The sequence below is a fragment of the Cuculus canorus genome, chromosome 1 (assembly GCF_017976375.1).
Source record: "Cuculus canorus isolate bCucCan1 chromosome 1, bCucCan1.pri, whole genome shotgun sequence".
NCBI classification, from domain to species: domain Eukaryota; kingdom Metazoa; phylum Chordata; class Aves; order Cuculiformes; family Cuculidae; genus Cuculus; species Cuculus canorus.
The window spans coordinates 71,898,329-71,919,453 of record NC_071401.1 but is presented as its reverse complement, the minus strand read 5'-3'; the positions used below and the strand labels follow the sequence as shown (position 1 = coordinate 71,919,453).

Below are 21,125 nucleotides of genomic sequence, written 5' to 3'. Positions count from 1 at the left end.
GATGGGTTCAGCGTTGCCCAGCAGTGGGTCCATCTTGGAGCCAGAGTCATTGGCTCCGCCGGACACAGGGAAAGCTTCTAGCAGATTCTCACAGAAGCCACCCCTGTAGCTCCACCACTACTAAAACTTTGCCATGCAACACAAACTCATGAAATCCAGGCTCAAAACCAAGAAAAGTTAGTATTGCTTCTCATAACTCATAGTATAATTGGGGAACACCTTGCCAAGGATTTTATGGATGCATAGAGTATAATATAATACATGAGGCCACAGAAAGACTTAAATAGCACCTGAAAAAGAAATCCACTGTAAGTTACTAAATAGGCAAACAACAGACTCAGGAAAACCCCTAAGTTTAAAATGGTCAGAGGGTGGGAGAGTATTAAGAGGAAGTGACATTATGTGATTACCTAGTTCTTCCTTTTCTTGAAATGTCAGTGTTTGAGGTAGGATTCCATAAGCTAGATGGTCCTTTGGTCCCACTCCTGTCAGCCTCATGCTCCCATGTAAGGCCTGCCAGAACTGCCTTAGGGCCTGGCCTCTTCCACCCTTCTGGCTGTGGTGCTGCCAGTGGGGATTGAGCAGGGAGCCTTCCCTGCTACCATCTTTGAAGTGGCTATTGCAGAACCAGGGAAGGAGTGTGGCCCTTTTTCACTTAGCCCTGTTGACAACTCTCATAATAATTGGATGGCTGAGGCTGGAAGAGACCTCTAGAGCACACCTTGTCCAACCTCCCCTATTCAGGCAATCTCTCAACATTCAGGCAAAGACAAGCCCATGTACCACACTTCAACAATCCCCCTCTGGCTGCTGGTAATATTGTGCTTCAAAGCATTTCATTATTTATTCAATTTCTAACATCTTTTCTCACTTCTGTTCTCATTTTTCCACCAACCTGACGCTCTTGAAGGCTGCTGCTGCTGGAGCTGACTAGCAGCAGACCTCATCTTCCTCTTGGGGCAGGGCCATTTGCAGTTTCTGACTCTTTCAACTTCACAGGCTAGCACCCTAGTCTACTTCTAAAAGCTGTCACAGATGCATTAGTCAAGGGTGTGATTCCTTGGCCTGAATTGTCACAAACACACTGACAAGACCTCCAGCATCCCTTTGCTGAAAGAGCATGTAACACCAGTCTCTTTTTCAATTACCTGACAAGTTCCTGCAGAGAACTTGATTTAAGAGATTCAGACAGTATCTTGTCCTGGCAAAGTCCATCAGGAGAATTAGTTTTATTGGCAAAATTTTTAAGATTTAGCTAAAGCAGCGTTTTTTTAAGTGCCCCAAATAAAAATTCTATTAAGAAATTGCTCTCATAAGAGTGATTAGGATATAAGACTTGGTTATCATCCTTAGTAATTAATTCCATCCTGAAAAACAGAGGAACTCCACATTGGAGTACTGTCTTTCCTCATTTATTTTCCAATTCATAGGCTTAAAAGAAGTTACTGAGAGCAAAATGTCAATCCTACTGTTCATCTTGATATATTTTAATTACACTAATTCTGAATTAATTTTTTGCGAGTAAGTATTCTCTTGTCAAACCTATAAAGTGTGATTATGGAGCAAATAATAGAGTAGAGCATAATACTTAGCTGAAATACCTTTTTTTTGTTTGAAGCTTGCTTTTTTTTTTTTGACAGAAAGCCCTGTCTGTCTGAAGTCTGGACACCTACGGAACTCCTGGTCTTTCATGACTTGGTTGCAAGTCTTATGACTTCTACTGTTCCTCCTTGAAATCTAAACAGCTGTAAAAAGTCATCAAATGAGAAGATTCTCAGGCCTTTTTAATTATAAAACAAGAAATTCAAAGCTGCCAGACAAATCAGCTTTCTAGTTTGTAGCATAAATAAATATCTCAACCCTTGCTTGACTGTCCTGGCTCATGATGATGTCTTGCAGTCAGTCTTTTTTTTTTTTCTTTTTTCTTCTGCAGAAATTTTCAGCACTGGAACAGATGATCCACTTTCCCCAGTTTCTACACCACTGCCCACATGACCTGTCTCTGACATGCCAGAATTACTCAGATGCAGGAAGTAAAATGAGCATGCTGTCCTCCTGGGAGCTGCCAAGGCCAATTGTCCTTTGAAGGTATCTCAGGTATGGTCCACATCCTTACCTGCTGATGTTGGATACAGTGATGTACCAGAAAAACGGGGAAGTGCTTTGTTAAGTACCATAAATCTGAGGAAAATCAAAGGTTTAGTCTCTCTGCTCTCTACCTGAGCAGCCTTGTCAAAGGAGAATGGACAACAGATTGAAGGGAGATATAAACAGATTCAACATAGAGATGGGGAGAGACTGAAGAAGTAACCTCTGTGACAGTGGCGTTAAGGGGAGAAATACAATAAAAGTGAGATATTGGAAAAAGATCCAGGAAGTTGGTCTCTGCAAGAAGCTCTAACTACAGTTAGAGAACATCTGTAAATACTTTTCTTCATAAGCTTTCAGTTTCACTTTAGAAACATGGAGTCCTTTCAGAGTGAAAGCTGGAAGCAGTAGCAAATCTCCAGATGTCTGCTGCAATGAAAGGAATCTGATTAACAGACAAATAAACCACAACCTAGATACTGAGCAAACATCTCACAGAGGGATTCAGAGATCTGAAAATGTGGATTGGCCAGACTCAAAAGGTGCAACCTACCGGATGAAAAGTAGATATTGTGTTGCACTATGCACCTTGTTGTTTGGCAGCCTTCATGCTGACTGCCTCCTCCCTTTCTGAAAGCTACACGATAACTGCTTCGCCTGTTGTTTGCATGTTCAGAAGTTGGTAGGCTTCTGTTTACCACAGACCCACACCACAAAAGCAATGTTGGTATCCCAGGAGTCTTACCACCTTCCTCTTGACTGTTGTCTTCAGATTTTGCCATCTTCATGATTGTAACAGCAGCTTGTTCATCTGATAGAAAGACATGTTGGCTTATGACCTGGGAAATAATGTTCCTGGAGATCTCAGGAAACACTTGAAGAGGTTGCAGGTCTTTCTCACCTCACCAAACACACATGGCTTTGGAAAATAAAGGCAATAAAGCCTCTTCCTGTCATCCACCTCTACAAATAGACCCTATCACCTTCTCAGTTAGAAAACCTGTGTGGAGGTGCAATGGCTTTTTCTCCTTCAGAAAGTTTCAGCACTGCAACACCGATGGTTTTGTTTCCTCGGTTTTTCATTATTGTTCACAGGCTGACATTTTTCCTTTCTCTGTGTCCCAGTTTAGCTGCCCCGGCCAGCACTTAAACACTGGGAAGCATAGACCCATTTCACTCCAGAAGAAGGGGAATTGGGAAAGAAAAAGAAGCCATGGGATTGAAACAGATTTAATAACAATTGAAGCTAATACTATTACTACCAATAATAATTAAAATAATATAAAAATATACATACAAAATAAGAAACAGAATACTTGTCCCAGAAGGCATGCTACAAGGAGTGGCCACCAGATGGCACACACAGCGAGTACAGGGGTCCCAGCTGGCCTTGATGTCACCATTGTCCTCAAGACACCATGAAAGCCAGAACTGGACTCAGCAGCATGGGAAGCGTGGGAAGCAGGTCCTAGAGGGGCAGCAGTCATTGAGGAAAAGGCTGTCCCAAGAGAGTTTCTTGCTTATGTAGGGACCAAGACATTTATGGTATGTAATACCTTCTTTGGTCAGTTTGGGTCAGCTGTCCAGAACCCGTTCCTCCCAGTGTTATACACCTGGTACTCTGAATTGCAAAAGTCCTTGGTTTCCATAGAAATGACACTCCATGGCCAACCACAAAACCAAAACATACTATCTTTTAACCATTATTCTCACAGAATTTGGAATACTTTAGCTACTGAAAAGTGCAACTACTTAGAAACGTAGCTTTCTAAGAAGAAAAATTATTCTATCCGCGCTAAAACCAGGACACCCTATGTCACCTTCCTTTCCATAGTATATGCAGAAGTCATCAGTATCTCCCCCAATTCTGATGAATAATGCAAACCACTCTGTACACTTTCACCTAAAATGTCAATATATTTGAGCTTCTTTAACAAGGAAAGTGTTCCCTCATATTGCTGTTAAAACTAAACCTTTAAAGTAGTATAAGAATAAGATAAAATACAGCAAATATCTTTTCACCAACTGATAAATCTGATCAGATTGAGCAGATGGAAGACAAAAATAAATCCTTTAAAGTGACAACATTTATTTCAAGTTTTTAGCTTCATATTCAATAAAGTTTTTTTGTGTCACAGAGTAGAATTATACCTGTTCTTACAACCATGCAAATCTGCTGAAGGGCCCTTAAGCTCTCTTATAGCTACTTCATTGCTTTATAGATCCAATCTCGATGCATTTCTTTTAAGATATTGCTATACCTATTGTCATGTACATTAGCTCCGATTTTCCCCGCAGGTACACACATGTATGTATACCCATTTGTATTAGGTAATCCTTATAATTAAAACTAGGACTTTGAATGTTTGTGGTATGTAGTCTTTAGTCCTTAAATGTTACAACACTACAGCTACCTCGAACTTAAAAGTATGCCATCAAATACATAAAAAAATTATGGGATGCACTGCCATCTTGTGGAGATTTAAATAAGATTCTTGGGAGCTCCACAAATACTCTTGACCTTGGAGCATTCAAAGTGATTTTCCAGAACAGCTGGGATTCCAGCAGAGCCAATAAACCTTCTCTTCTCTGCATCTTATCTTCATTTTCCACAATTGCATAACATTGTCTTTGCAGTAAATTTTATGCTGTACAAGTAGAAGGAAGACTTGTTTTTCATACTGAGGCAAGTATGTATTTGTATCCTACACTATATAGGTGTGCACGTGTTTTATATAAACACATACACATATACAGATAGCATGTACATGTCATATATATAATATATGCATTATGTACACACATGGACATTTTCTGAAAATAGTGTTTATGTGTTTTTCAAACATAAACAATTCAGAAATAGTGGTCTTTATAGTCTGATGCACTCTTTATTTTTGTCTAAAGAATACGTAAGTGTTAACCAGAGTGGGACTGGGGCAATGCTGAGATTAGAGGTGGAACTATCACTGCAGCACACGTCAGCCATACGACTTTAAGAGAGGCTTGGGGATTTGATATAATTGCCCCTCAAAGTCACAGGTAGCAAGGGTGCTGGCAGCAAACACCCTCCTGTTCCAGTGATTACAGGGTTATTAGGCACTTGCCCTGTCTTCTCCTCTGAGGCCGATTGTTGGCCTCAAGCTAAAAGCACAGAGAAAGCAAGCTGTAGATCAGAAGTTGCTTTCAGTGGCAGACACTGGGCTGTGGCAACAACTGGGAAAGACAGCCCTGAAAGCACATGTAACTATGATGCTGCAGATGATTATATCAGGTAAATTGTGATGTGCTTGCAGCACACTGTGTCATCCAGGACGGGGCTATAGCACACATTTGCTATCAGGTGGGAACTAGCAGGAAGGAAATGCTCTTTTGTTTCTTCTGTCCATTTTTTTTTCTTCTGTCCTGTGTTGCTGCTGTGGACTTTGCAGCTCATCCTCTTGGACAACACATTCTGTGCTCCTCTCCCTAGGATTTAGTTGTGTTCACAGTGAGAATTTCTTTTTCAAGGCTCTGGATTTCTCCACCTTGCAATACTTCCTCTGTGGCAGAGGCCAAAAGCAAAGCAGTTAGTCTGAATCCCTGATATTCCTTCTTTAATGATTCTTGGAAGGAAACTCCATGCACTACTTAAACATGCTGGCCAAGGGTGCCTCATTATGGTTGGACTTGATGATTCAGTGCGTCCCTTCCAACCAGTGATTCTATGATAAGAGCTTGGATAATAATTACTGTGTTGCTAAAACATGCTTTGCAAACAGCCACGTTCTCCTCCTGGACCTTGCCATATCCATGTTTTATCTTCTCCTTGGTCCATGAGGAGGACACAGCGCTGCCTGAGAGACAGGGTGATGTTCCTCTGGTATTAGATATACTACACTTACTCAGCCGTTGTCAAGTTTCCTCACAGGCAAGGTATAATGCCATCTATAACTGCATAGGACAAACACTTTCTAATGAAGTATATATAAAGATATCTGCAGGGACATTACATACTGTACAGCCCATGTATTTAATTTAAAATCTTATTCGATTCCCTGTGGTTTCACAAAAATACCTCTATACTTGTAACACTATTCGATCTCAAGCAGAAAAGAAACTATGGGAAGTGATCGTGTAGACACACGAGGCTACTGCAGGCCTTTCAAGCTGGATAGAAGAGGAAGAAGGAGTCTTTAGACCTGAGCTGAAGAAAACTGAATCATTAGGGGCTCTTAAAAATAGCTATGAGAACACAGAGCTAAGCAATAAGACTGATGAAATATGTCTAGGGTACTCATTCCGAAAATACTCCCTGAGTCTGGAAAATGTTTCTTGAATGTCTTAAGATTTTTCAGTAAAACTTCAGCAGTAAACTGCAAGAAGCAATGACAAAATAACTTGAAAGCCAACACATACTTCAGTTTTACACACTTTGCAAGAATCTGAATTTATTAAAAAAAATCCGGAAGACCTCTTCATGACCCACAAATCTAGTTGAACATGTAAAGAAATCTTAACAGACCAAGAAGGTAGAGTGTTATGTGAAGCAGCTACCTCTTTGCTCAGAAGACTGCTAGCTAAATACTAGCTGTACATACAAAGATAAAAATAAAACATAGTCCAGTTAGTGTTAAATGACACAATGATGCTTTTAAACAGAGGAGAGTCCCTGATGATTAGCCATTAAAACAGAATCCATCTTTATACCACTAATGCCCTTTTATCTATAGTAATAGAAAAAAAGGAGATATTAATTACTTCATGAACAGTGTGAACACACTGGACTATGTCAAGGATTTAAATGGAGAAAGAAATTCCTTGAAAAAACATAAGTCTGATCTTAGAATTAACGAAGTTTTCCTAGAAAAGCCAAACTGCCTTGTGAAAGGTGAAATATTCATTCACTGCATAGCAACATCCAAAAGAGTCACTAACTTCTTCACAATGGAAACGCATTTTTCCACAAAGAAGTTGCACATGTGACTCAGCCAAATAATACATCCAGGCTGAAATACCTACACTCATTGTGATATACTTAAAGTAGGCACAAGAATTCAATTATCATAGTGTTCTTTACATGCTTGAAGGTACTACTGTAATCATCACTGCATAAATACATAGGCAGAAAAGCAGAGAAGTCCAGAGTAAAAATATCGAGGAAAGGTCTCTGCAATTCAGAGCTCTAACTGCTACTTCGCTTTTGTTCAAAATACCCCCAGGATTTGAAAAAGTCAACAGTTTCATAACCAACCTTGGACAAGCTAATGTTTGACTAGCATAGTCAGCCGAGACAGACACTTTTCTGATAACTGCTGGTGTCATTGCTCTCCACCTCAGTCAACTCACTGAAGCCTCACACTTGTCCTGCCTGCAAGGCTGCTATGGAGCAGTTAATAATGACTACTTGTCAAACCTCTCCAAACTGCAGTAGCTTATGTGATGTGGGTCAGCTTTCTCATAGGGTTCTTTGGACTGACATTTAGACGAGCATAAATAAGATAAAGGTAAATGAAAACATGTAATTCAACAGCTTCATGGTATTGTCTTTTAAATAAAATAAATCACTGTGCCATTTAAGTGTATCAGAATAACAGATTTAGTAATTATCATTCCTTAAAATTAATAATCAAAAGGCCACATCTCTTCTTCGCATAAAAAATTCTTCTAGTGGTCTCCATTTCTTGGCATTGTCTATATTTTCATGGAAAAGAATCCATAGAAATTCCTCATATTTATTTATTTATCCTTCAAAAATTCTGTTCCGCAAACAAGAAGAGCAGCATTTAAACAGAATTTAGCCAAGGGAAGCAAGTCATCCTTGACTCACTCTGGAGTTAATGGGACACCATATGCAAGAAAGATGAGTTAAGCTCATACATTTCTACAGAAGACTGGAGATAGATCTGTGTTCCATGTGTTCCATTGTTGTCTATCAAAACAAGCTGGCAGAAGGATTTCTTTCTGTCAGGTCTGTTCTTTACATATATACACATGTTGAGTTGGAGTAACAACTTCATTGCTTCTTTTCTATGCCACTGAAACTACACCAGAAGACTAAATAAAATGAGGAAAAGAAGAAAATCAAGCCTGTTGGTTTAAGATGGAAAACTTAGCATTATCGTCTTACTCTTCTGGACTGTGAATTTAGTTTATCAATCTTGCTCATCTCCCACACAAAGTGAGGCGCAGTGCAGAAGGATGATTCTGCATAAGAAGTGTGTCCTAGATCATAGGAGCATCCATGCAACTGGAATTTCCTTTTCTTTAGTTGGTATTGCAGTCACATTGAATATGTATGCATATTAGGATTTACAATTATGCAGACAACAGTTATAGAGATGTAATATTTTTTCAAGGGGAGTAACTCCACATCTTTGTCTTATGTATGCCAGGAGGCATATGTTTCTGTGACTTGATGAGATCTTTGTCCTTCTATTCACTCAAAATTTATATTAGCATCATATGAAATATACTCTGGTTTCCATTCCGGTAGTATCTTTCAAGCCTTCTTGTCTGCAAGAAGCCGTGTCACAGTTCATAGCCCTGAAAAAAGAGCAGTGAATTTGTTCTGACAAGCTCTATGACAACCATATGCTATTTTTCTCTCTGTTTCACACGGGCCCTTTCTTTCTAGTCAGATAGCCAGTCATCCTAGAACTATTTTCGGTATTATGGATTTGCTGCAGACAGCTATCTACATTCACAGTTGTATTTAATCTAAGTGTTTTATTTCCATTTTCAATTCAGTACAATATCCCTAGGTTCTTAGTATTTTTTAATTATTTGAGCAAAAATGTCTTTAAAGATAAATTTTCATGTGTGCTCTCAAGTCACTGCTATCCATAAAAAAACCCTAATTTTAAAATTCAAATTCTGTTACGTGGGATGATGTATAAACCGTTTGGTTACAGTACCAAAAGGTTGATCCCTGTGCACTGTGACAGAAGAAGGGCGCGAAGGGCAGTAGGAGTCCTAGCAATCCCACAGGGACAACAGAGACCCCTGCTCCAGCCCCTCCTGATGCCACAGGAGCCCTGTCTAAGGACAGGTCCACACTTTACATAGGTAGGTAGGTGTGTGTGCATGTCTGTGTGGGTATATATAACTACATTTTTTTCCCCACTAACAGACCTTCATACTGAGCAGGCAGCAAGAAGAACAGGAAGAGACCTATGGTGCCGTTCATATGTCTGTGTCAGCGGTCTTGGTTTGTGTGGCTGGCTGTGCATCCATGTACATGTCTTGTATAGTATGTGTGTGTGTGCCTGCTGGCAATACATGCTCAGCAGCAGGACCGCAGGGGCATGGAGCTGCAGCAGTCTTGCCTCCACTGGGCAACCTCTAACACAACCCATGAAAGATACAGTCCATTAGACAGATGTCAAGAGACTTCATTATTCAATGCAAACTACCATTTTAATGACTGAACATATGTTTTTAATGCTAAAGTATACATTTTACCTTCTTATTAACCAGCTGAGAAAATACATTGCAACACACTATTTGCAAGTTATTTGGAATAAATCCAAGCTTTTGTGTTAAACTTTTTCTGCTTGCTTAAAAGGCCAAATAAGGCCATCCACTAAGATTTGTATCAAATCAGGTAATGATAGAAGTTTAATCTCACCAAACAGACTTAATGATATCATCTCTCTGCCAAATACTCACTTCAAGCACTATCTGGGGGAGGAAGGAGGGTGTGAAACGTGTCTCCTATGATATAAAACCTGCCTGCGACGGGGCCTTGAGCAGCCTGGTCTAATGGGAGGTGCCCCTGCCCATGGCAGGGAGGTTGGAACTGGATGATCTTCAGGGTCCCTTCCAACCCAAACCATTCTATGATTCTATGATATCAAGTCCTCTCCATTTAAGCCTGCTGCAATTAGCCTGTACAGCTAAATACTGGTAGACCTGCACCTTCGCATGGAGGCACCCGAATCCTACAGCCCTGCACCTGCCCAGGCACATTTCTCACTCTCCCAGCCCATTACTGGCACAGGCTCACTGTTCCAAAACCTCTGCAGGCATGATACAAAAAGTAGTTACTATTACAAAAAGTGGAATATTTTGATTTAAGCTAAAGTTCATCCAAGTAACTACATTTTGAAAGTTAGACAGAATGTCCCTCTGATAACATGGTTTATTATAACATGATTTTTCAAATAGAATCATAGAATAGTTTGGGTTAAAAGGGATCTTAAAGACATCTAGTTCCAACCCTGCTGCCATGGGCAGGGACATCCCACTAGATCAGGCTGCCCAAGGCCCCATCCAACCTGCCCTTGAACACCTCCAGGGACAGAGCATCCACAACTTCCCTGGGATACCTGTGCCAGTGTCTCACCACTCTCATAGTGAAGAAATTCTTCCTTATGCCTAGTCTAAATCTGCCCCTGTCCAATTTATAGCCATTTCCCCTAGTCCTATCACTACAAGCCTTTGTGAACAGTCCCTCTCCAGCTTTCTTGTAGGCTCCTTTCAGGTACTGAAAGGTCGCTATAAGGTCTCCTTGGAGCCTTCTCTTCTCCAGTCTGAACAATCCCAACTCTCTCAGCCTGTCCTCATATGGGAGGTTTATCCAGTTACCATTACATCTTCTGTTAAGTTAAATACACATCTGAACAGATGTGTATTTTTTCTATAATCACCTGTTTGCAGTCTTTCCCTATCTCAAATGCAAGGTCAGGTAGAGAGCTGTCTACAAAGCTCCAAATTAGCAAGAGATTTGACTGCTGTGAAGTTAAGAACATTAAAACTATTCCTTGGAAAGTATTAGGAAATGCATAAGATTTCTGGGAAAATTTATATGTATGCGTGTAAGTGGGAAATATATTCTGTACCCAGCTCTTGTCTCATTGCACACTGATGCCATGAAAAGCCAGACTCAATAATCAATGCCAATTTGATTATTAAGTAAGGTACTCTTCAATGCCATGCCCGGCATGCAATTCCACCTAATGTGTGTGCAACCTCCAGTACAATTCACAAAGTCTGTATACAGTCAAAGCATATATATTTATCATTTTTCCTGGAACAGGTGTGTCTATCATAATCAGTTTCCAGAATTTATTTACATATGTTTCCTTCCCTTGGTGCATGCGCTCTGCCCTCTGGGGATATTCTTCAGGGGTCTCTGCCTGAAGGCCATAGGTCTTCCTCACAGTTGAACTTCTCAACTCTCCTTCTTGTGCATGCTCTTAGTCTCCTTGGGCACCTTTTCAAGGTTGCATCCGGTCCCTAGCTGGTTCTTCTTTTTCTTATCATTGTGCTGCTATCTGTTATTAGCTATTTTCTGTTATTATTGTCCTTGTTATCTGGCTTAATTAGATACAGTCACATTCTTTGTCATTCCTTACTGCAGCCTTGTTAAAAGCTGTTAGTTAAGCATAAGTATCCAGGCACAAGGTAGATGAAAGTTATTATTTGAGCTAATCCTATATTTTAGTTCTAAAATCACAAAAACTATACATATATTCAAATACATAATAGGCTAGCAACTTATAACAAATTATTGTTGAATGTACCCTTGGCAGGTTCGCAGACGACACTAAGCTGGGAGGAAGCGTCAATTTGCTTGAGAGTAGGGAGGCTCTTCAAAGGGATCTGAATGGGCTGGACTGAAGAGCTGAGACTGATGGGATGAGGTTTAACAAGGCCAAATGCCAGGTCCTGCACTTGGGGCACAACAACCCTGTGCAGTGCTACAGGCTTGGGGAAGAGTGGCTAAAAAGCTGCCTGGAGGAGAAGGACCTGGGGGTGTTGGTTGACAGCCGACTGAACGTGAGCCAGCAGTGTGCCCAGGTGGCCAAGAAGGCCAATGGCATGTTGGCTTGTATCATGACCAGCAGGTCCAGGGGGGTTATTCTGCCCCTGTACTCGGCACTGGTGAGACTGCACCTTGAGTACTGTGTTCAGTTCTGGGCCCCTCACCACAAGAAGAATGGTGAGGCTCTGGAGTGTGTTCAGAGAAGAGCAACAAAGCTGGTGAGGGGCTGGAGAACAAGTCTTATGAGGAGTGGCTGAGGGAACTGGGGTTGTTTAGCCTGGAGAAGAGGAGGCTGAGGGGAGACCTTATTGCTCTCCAAAACTACCCAAAAGGAGGTTGTGGAGAGGAGGGAGCTGGCCTCTTCTCCCAAGTGACAGGGGACAGGACAAGCGGGAATGGCCTCAAGCTCTGCCAGGGGAGGTTCAGGCTGGATATCAGAAAAAAAAAAAAAAAATCACGGAAAGGGTCATTGGGCACTGGAACAGCTGCCCAGGGAGGGGGTGGAGTCTCCATCCCTGGAGGTATTTAGAAGATGGGTTGACAAGGTGTTCAGGGACATGGTTTAGTGTTAGATTGGAAAGGTTGGACTCCATGATCTAAGAGGTCTTTTCCAACCTGGTGATTCTATGATTCTATTCTTCTTCAACACGACCGATGGAGCTCACTCCGTGTTGCCTGGGCCTGATGAAGGTTTACTCGCCTCCTAAAACTCCACAACGCCTCTTCGAGCGTTTATCCTCCGCCCCTTTCGACAGGAGGCGATAGGCCGGACCCCGCCCTCCCCCGCTGGGACGGACCGGCTCCGGCCCCGCCCCCGCCGCGCTATAAGGGCGCGCGCCGCGGGGCGGGCGGAGCGGTGGTAGTAGCCATGGCGCTGAACCCGGTGCTGGGGAAGCTGGTCAGCAAGCGGGTGGTGCTGGCCAGCGCCTCGCCCCGCCGCCAGGAGATCCTCGCCAACGTGGTGAGAGAGAGAGCGAGAGCGCGGGCTGCGGGGAGACCCGGCCGCGGGGGGTGGGGTGGGGCGAGGACGCGGCGGCCGCGGGGCAGTGCGGGGAATGGGGGGCAGTGGGCGGGCACAGCGGGCGCTGTTGGAATAGGAGCCCGGCTCGTTAATAGAATGAATCATAGAGTAGAACGTCCTGACTCGGAGGGGATGCGCAAGGATCATCGATCCAACTCCTGCATAGGGTAGGGAAGGGCTTGGGGTGCTCGTGGATGAGAAGCTGGACATGAGCCGGCAATGTGCGCTCGCAGCCCGGAGGGCCAACCGTGTCCTGGGCCGCATCAAAGGAAGCGTGGCCAGCAGGGCGAGGGAGGGGATTCTGCCCCTCTATTCCTCTCTTGTGAGACCTCATCTGGAATACTGTGTTCAGTTCTGGAATCCTCAGCGTAAGAAGGAGATTGAGCTGTTGGAACGAGTCCAGAGGAGGACTACAAAGATGATAAGAGGGCTGGAGCACCTTTCCCTATGAGGACAGGCTGAGAGCTGAAGTTGTTCAGCCTTGAGAAGAGAAGGCTCAGAGGAGATGTTATAGCAACCTTCCAGTACCTGAAGGGGCTACAGAAAAGCTGGAGAGGAGCTGTTCACAAAGGCTTGTAGTGATAGGACGAGGGGCAATGGGTATAAACTGGAGAGGGGCAGATTTAGACTAGACATAAAGAAGAATTTCTTCACTATGAGAGTGGTGAGGCACAGGCACAGGTTGCCCAGGGAAGTTGTGGCTGCCCCATCCCTGGAGGTGTTCAAGGCCAGGTTGGATGGGGCCTTGGGCAGCCTGATCTAGTGGGAGGTGTCCCTGCCCATGGCAGAGGGGTTGAAACTGGATGACCTTTAAAGTCCTGTCCAACACAAACTATTCTATCATTCTGTGGTAACTTCAACATTCAGACCATGTGTCTGAGGGTGTTTTCCAAATGCTTCTTGAAGATTGTCAGGTGTGGCACCATAACTGCTTCCCTGGGGGTCTGTTCCAGTGCTCCACCACCCACTGGGTGAAGAACTTTTTCCTAATATCCAACCGGAACCTCCCCTGTTATGAGGCTGGATTAAAGTATTCTGCTGACAGGGAGATGATGTAATCCAACAAAAGACTTATTTAGACTTAAAAATGCCAGCATAATGACTCCTGGCATATAATAGAAAAGCTTGGAAGGTCTTACAGAAGACTTAAGTAATTAAAAATGTATTCCTATTGCCCTGACTTTAGATACACGATACCTAAACTTCTGATAAACTGACTTGGGTTTCTGAAACATGAAAGTTTCGTGGGATTATTATTTAAGCAGAGTAGGAGGAATAAGGTCACTGTCTCGTCTTTCTATAAAGTAAAATTCCATTTTCTTACGGAGTGCAAATAAGCTGTAATTCTTCGTTCAGACCATTAAGCCCTGCGGAGGAACACGTTGACCTCAGTGGGCAGCCTGCAGGAGGCTCTTGAATGGCACTTAAGTATTATAATGCATCTGATTTAGATTTGTTTAGTGGTGGTGTTCTTCATGGGAAAAGATGAACTTAAATGGGAAAAAGTATTTTCTTTCCAAAATGTAGGGATGTGGAGAAGCACCAAGGTTCAAGCATGCACTGTTGTTAGATACATAATGTGTCTGCTGGGTATAGTAGATGTACAGGTATAACCTGGAGGCAAGAAGTAGAAAGAATATTTTTTTTTTTTTGACAAAACCATACAGAAACTCTCTTCTTGTTTTCTCATTATCACATGTGAAAACACAAAGTGTAGGTGGTAAAGCTGCTGTTGGAGTGTGCATTACTCATGCACAAGTAAAGTGCTATGGATGGTTGTAATAAAAAAAATTCCTGTAGTAGAATAGTCTGAAGTGTATATTTTACCCTGTTAGATTTTTGTAGAAGAGTGGTGAAATCAGAAATGTGGTTTGTTTTTTTTTTCCTAATAAGGGTAAAATCAAGTAAGCACACAGTTTAAAAGTTCTTTCGTATTTGTTTTTCGTTTCTGTTTGACTGCTTGCAAATGGTATGCATACACCAAATGCTGTAATAGAAGCACTGGGTTTTTTTGCCCTGCATGTTTGGGAGACAGATGTTAAAGTAGAAAGAGCAAAAATCAAATGTGTCACTTACTTAATATGTCTTAGAAGCTACCTTTAATAACAGGATCAGATTAAGTGCATTGCTTTCCTTTGTTACAGGGCTTGCGATTTGAGGTGGTTCCATCCTGGTTTAAAGAGACACTTGAAAAGTCATCTTTTGCAGCCCCTTATGAGTATGCTATGGAAACAGCAAAACAGAAGGCTCTGGAAGTAGCGAACAGGATGCATATAGTAAGTTACCAGCTGTTCCTGCAGTGAGATTTTTGTCTTTTAAGTGATGTACGTTACTGTAACTTAATTTGCATGTATTTCTTAGGTGGTCTCTGAGTGCATCTTCCCTGCTGAAGGGAAATGGATGATTTTCTGTCACTTGTGAAAGGTGGCTTCTGAAATTAACCCGCCTAATCAAAAGAAAGTCTCATGCCTGCAGTTTGGGCTTTCCACAAAGAGAGGTGGCCAGCATCATTTGTCAGCAGCACACCTTCTCTTGCTTGGGATATATGTACTTTGTAGTTCCTTCTGAACAGTCAGGTGTGTGGCTGGACAGTTGTTCTTTCCTGGTATTTGTTGACTGTGGAGGCAGACAGTGGAAAAACATACTCGTGTGAATCTGATGCTTTGCTGTAGCTTTCATTGAACAGTAGTTCAGTCAAACAGTTGTGGCAAGAGTATAGCTTAGAGTTTGAGTATACAGGGGTTGGAGGAAAGCAGAAAAAGGAGACACATTGTATTTTAAAGCATTATGGACAGAGAAACAAGCCATTTCGTTATAGGAAGGGAGAAGCTGGTGTGATTTCAGGTTCTGTAGTCAAGGCATCCATTTTTTATCCTAAATATTATCAGAACCTTTGGTACAACTTACACCATCAGTGGCATATTTGACTTCTGCCCTTGGCTGTGATCATTGTGTTTAAGCCTATAAAGCTGTTCTCTACCAGAACCTACTTAGAAGTCTAGCTGATTAGATCCTGCCAAATGTACCATAATAATTTCTTAATAACATAGCTCTGTAAGAGAGGAGTATGTTTGTTGAACCTATACTGATGGCAGAAAAGGAATGTGGACCATGTTAAACCAACAATGTTGCCAGATGTCCCCATTCTTCAAAGCAAATATTACATGATCTCCACTGTAAATCGTTACCCAGGTATCCATTGACTTTTTTACAGAGAACTGTATGACATGAGGAAGAGTGGATTTTAAACCCAACTGTGCTAACTGACTTGCATTGGGCCTTCTTTGCAAAACACTGTGCTGGTTGTAAAGCGAGTTCAGTGGATTTCAAAATGCTTCTTCATGCTGGGTTTTTTCAGTGGTAACTTTAATTAGTTCTACTATTTAAAACACATCAACAGCCTTTCTATAAAAGGATCACCTCCTTGCAAAGTTTTTAATATAATGATCACAGTTACCTGTAAGTTTATTGTCTTGCCATGTTAAATGATAACTATAAACTTTATAATGTGCAAGTAAATCAAAACTCATGGACTGTATGTATTCCCTTTTGAGAGAGAAGCAAAGCATAGCTAAAGAAAGGGGTTTCTTTCAGCAAAACTTTGCTTGGATAAATGATTCTAGAGGGCTTCGATGCTGTACTCTGGCTTCCATACACAGGGTACTTCCTATAAAGGAACTTTCTGCCATCTTGAAGATCAGGTTGACCTTTGAAAATGCAGTTCTTTACCGAATGCATTTGTTCATCAGTAACATGTTTGGGCAACATTGTGATCTGAGACTGGTCTGCTCAAGCCTCCTGTTTCCCTCTCTTTTCTCGTGATGTAAATGGTTAATAGTTTGTAAACTGTGCAAAAGGAGACAGTGTCTTGTTTTCAGGTCAGCACAGAACCCTACCAGTAAACCAGCAAACTTATGTTTTCTTACCTTAACTTTTAGAAGGCTTTGCTGTTTCTACCTCTTTTAAGAAATATTATCTTTCTTTGTGCCTTTGCAGAAACACCTGAGAACACCTGATGTTGTCATAGGAGCAGACACTATTGTGGTAAGAAGTCTCATGTGGTTTAGCGCTGTCTTAATTTATGATAAGTGTAGAAAATATTTGTGTCTTTAGGTTTAAAGTTAAAGCTTGAAAATTGTCCTGACTGAGGAGTTATACTTGAAACATGATGCATATTTTGGGTGTAGGTTTTAGGGGGTTTTCCCAACAAGGCAATTTTTGGTACAGAGTGCTAGAAGCCTTGCTGCTGTCTTTGCAGAGTCACTAGTATTGCCTAAGTATTGCCTTGGATCCTCTGGTATGTAATGCAAATCAGGCCATTATTGACTGTCAGGAAGTCCAGATCATGTGGACTGTTCAGTGTCCTGCCTTGTAGCAGGCATCACTTTATACCTATCCTTTCCACAGAGAGGGTGTTGTGTGATTAAGGACAGAAAGAGTTGAAATACCGTTTTGCACTCAGTGTTTCACTCATTATGTGCTTGACACTAAATTACCTGTTCTACCAAAGCATCTGCGCCTTCTGCTCTACTCAATAAACTCATCCTTGAAGTCTTGACTGAAACCGTAGTTGATGTCATTTCAGACCTCTGTTTCTGGAAAGTAAGAAAAAGCAGCGCACTCACTCTGTCTTTTTATTTTAGACTGTGGATGAGCAGATCCTGGAGAAACCAGTTGATAAACAAGATGCGTATAGGATGCTGTCGAAGTATGTAGTTTTAAGTAAGATTCCAAATGTGTGTACTAAGCTGTCTTAAAAGGAGCCATACATATTCCTTGATGTAAATTAAGACTTCCACAGACTCAATTTTTTTCAGTCATTTTTAAACAGTGTAAGCCAATTCTGCCACTGAAAGAGTTAGACCTCCTTTTCTGTTATCCACCAGGTGCTTTCCCTTGCCCTTTTACCTTAAGAAGCTGATCAGGAACATAATGAACCATTTTGGGTTTGTTCAGATTAGTTTTCAGAGTCACTTATCACAAGGCTGTATGTATGCTTTAGCTGGTACAGGAAGGGGAGATGAGAGAAGTCGTGATGGGAAGGAGGACAGAACCATTATAGAAATGGTTTGAGGCTTGGTATTGGATGGAAGAATATTGAATATACAAGAAAATACATGGTGATATGTGTTCACAGACACATATTAATCTGTAATTTAACTGAGGAAGAAATATCTGCTTTCATCAGTGCTCTTGGTGGTTGGAGGGCTGATGTTTTTTTGAACTGCTTTTTTTCCTGAAGTATAATTTTCCCTACAAGCTTAATGTTACCTTGTAGCACTCTTTTTGGTTTTTTTGGTTTTGTTTTTTTTTTTTTTTTTTCCAAGGAATATCAACTAAATAACTTGTGGTCACCTTCTTTGTGAAGGACAAGATGTGATGAATCCACTAGTCAAACTTCTGTATTGTGAGGGGAATACAGCAACGGTGCACTGGTTGTTTTACCAGTTCATATTCTAACTGAGGCATCTCCTAAGGACAAAATACAAGTGGCTGGATTTTTGATCCTTTGTGGCATGTTACTACCTTTAAAGCAGTAGTCTTAAAAAATAAATAAATCAATAAAACAACAGCAGAATGTTATTAGTAGGAGATTCCAAAGCGAATCTGTCTGGCAAGAGATTTTGCAACTGTTTTTGCTTGAAATCATGCCAAGTTTGGTTAGTGCAAATGTAGTACTTTTTGGGGGGGTTTTGTTGTTTTGTTTTGGTTTTTTACAGAGCATAGTCTGCTTCTAACGCACGTTTTGGCCTTTTATTTTAAGTTCAGTAAGTCAGTCTCTGAGTCATGGATATGAAATGCACTTAAAACTTAGTTTTTTATAGCTCCTTTTAATTTTTTTCTATAGGATCAGGAAAAAATGCAGACAAGATATAAATATGCCTATAGCTAAGATGTTAGATTACGATTTTTGCTTAGTGTTTCATCTGAAAATTAACTATATGGAATCTGGTAGGGAATAGTAAGAATGTGAGATGTAACAGCCTGGCTGATCAATAGGAGACCATTGCTCATTTAGTCTCTTCAAAGATTCAAGTTCTCATGCTATTTATTATATTTCCGTTGTTTACACATTATATTCATAAAGCCCTTACAATTAATGGGCCACAGCGTGGCGCTGTGGAGCCACTACAAGAAAGAGCACATAGGTGTGGGTAAGAGCGACTAGAGGCTCTCTACAATCTGCATGTTACTCTGTTTTGCCATGGAATCCCTGGGGGCCAGTCTGGATGAAGTGAGTAAGTAAGCTCTAGTTGCCTGTCCCTTGTTTAGTTGAAGTTGCATCACATAGGTCTTGATTGCCACCTTTTAGTGAAGGTGCCTTTAATGGCAGTAGTTATGCTGATTGGCTTTTTCTTATGCAGATCAAGCAGTCACTTCTGCCTATGACCTGCAAGTAAGCTGATGCCATGGGCTGCTTTTCCAAATTGTGGGCATCACTATTTCTGGGATTTCAGAAACTTGAACTGAATTAATCTCTTGGTAGTACTCTTTGTTTTGCCATTGTCTTTTTGCCTATGCTGAAATTAAAAAAATAGATTTTAATTATTTAGCGTACATGTCAGAGCCACCAAGTGATATATTAATATAAGAATCTGTTTTCAGGATGTGGTAACATAATCATGTGGAACACCTTTGCACATGATAGATCGCATAAAACTATTGCTTAATGCACATTTTTTCTCTGACAGGTTGAATGGAAAAGAACACAGTGTGTTCACAGGAGTGGCTATTATACATTGCAGCAGTAAAGGTACACATCATTTTATCAAAACCCAGTATTTTCATTAAAAATATTTTCATAAGGACTTGTACAAGTGAAGAAACAGGATGGAAATATTTCATATGTAATCTGAATTGGCTTTCTAATCAAGAATATATTTAAATTACCCCCCCCCCCCAAAGCCAAATTTCTTAGTGTATTCATTTTCCACACAGGAAGGAGTATGATAAAATACAATAGACTTTAGAAATGCTATTTCTGAGCGCTTAATTAAAAGACCAATGTAAATTGTGGGGATATTCAAAATGAAACTCAAGTAAGGCACTACAGACTGGGTCTGAGCAGAAGCTGATCCGTATTTAACTTTATAGCTGTGTTTCATATACAGTAGCTAATGAATACAAGCACTTGCTGTATCTGCAGTTACTTCATTTTTTTGGTAAATAAGGACAGCTTCAGAGCCCATTCTTAGGAGATGACTAACATAATAGCTTAATGCCTCAGACTCTTAATGAAGAGTAGCAAGCAATAAATCAGAGTTCTTTATCAATATATAGTAAGCAAGTGCTTTTTATGAGAACTGTACCATTAATATAGTTTGAGGAGTGTTGGGTTCCTCCAGTAATTATGCCAATATTCTTTCAGTGTAACTTATGCAAGGAACATTTCTCTGAAATTTCATTGGATGTAGCCTTTCTGTAGACAAATTATTTATAGCTTTTAATCTTTACTGGAATGATTGCTCTTAATCTTTGTAATAGAAGTAATGTCAATGATCCAGTACCCTTACCAATATGCTACTACAGGACAAAGAGCTGCTGCAAAATAAATAAAACGTTATCAAGGGGTTCCTGTGAGCAATCCAGCAAGAATAGTAATGCCTTTCATTGTTTACTCTATGAAGACAGTAAAAGTGCATACAACTGCAGTGCTGATGCTATTACAGCACATCTCATTTGAAGTTTAGGAATTTAAGCCGCATCATATTCAGATGAATAAAAATACCATAAGTCTGCATATTCCCCAAGTGATGTAATCGGTGGAAGTTTTCTAGAATACATTTTTAGGTTTGGTTGATAACTACAGTGCTGTTGCTAAGTACCACATATGTTACAGATGGAAATTTCATCTTGAGGCAATTGTTTTTTTTCCTTCTATATTGAAAGACATAGTAATCTGTCTTCATATGCAACAACTGTTTATTTCATCTGGGTCATTAAATGCTGTTTCAACATTAACACCATTAGAACGATAGAACTAATCTCAAACTATCATTAGCCATTGGTTAGTGTTCTTCCCTTGGTCTGTACTGTAAATCTTTCTTACTCCTAGAATTTCCAGTGCTATCGCAGTGGGGGTAACTGGAGATGCTGACCTTGATTTTCATAGGAAAAAGTAGAGAGAACTAATAATCCATAATGTGTGCACTCATTTGTGCAAGGCAGTTTCCTTTTTCTGAACATGTTTTTAGAAAGCCTTCCTGTGCAATGATACCAGATTCCTGGTGCACCACATGCAGCAGGGTCCACACGCAGGTGTGCAGTACT

At 40.9% G+C, this 21,125-nt stretch overlaps 1 protein-coding gene across 3 annotated transcripts in view; it reads left to right on the top strand.

The window, feature by feature from the left end:
* Positions 1–12,631: 12,631 nt before the first annotated feature.
* ASMTL (acetylserotonin O-methyltransferase like) overlaps positions 12,632–21,125 on the top strand; it is a 31,164-nt gene continuing 22,670 nt past the window's right edge. For 2 of the 3 annotated variants that reach the window (XM_009565971.2, XM_054056706.1), the window contains exons 1-5: positions 12,632–12,794; positions 14,999–15,130; positions 16,851–16,898; positions 17,498–17,562; positions 19,547–19,608. In XM_009565971.2, the coding sequence (XP_009564266.1) occupies positions 12,702–12,794; positions 14,999–15,130; positions 16,851–16,898; positions 17,498–17,562; positions 19,547–19,608 (400 nt within the window). In that variant the 5' untranslated portion in view covers positions 12,632–12,701. The remainder of the gene's footprint in view (positions 12,795–14,998; positions 15,131–16,850; positions 16,899–17,497; positions 17,563–19,546; positions 19,609–21,125) is intronic. The other variant, XM_054056707.1, reaches the window with a different exon arrangement.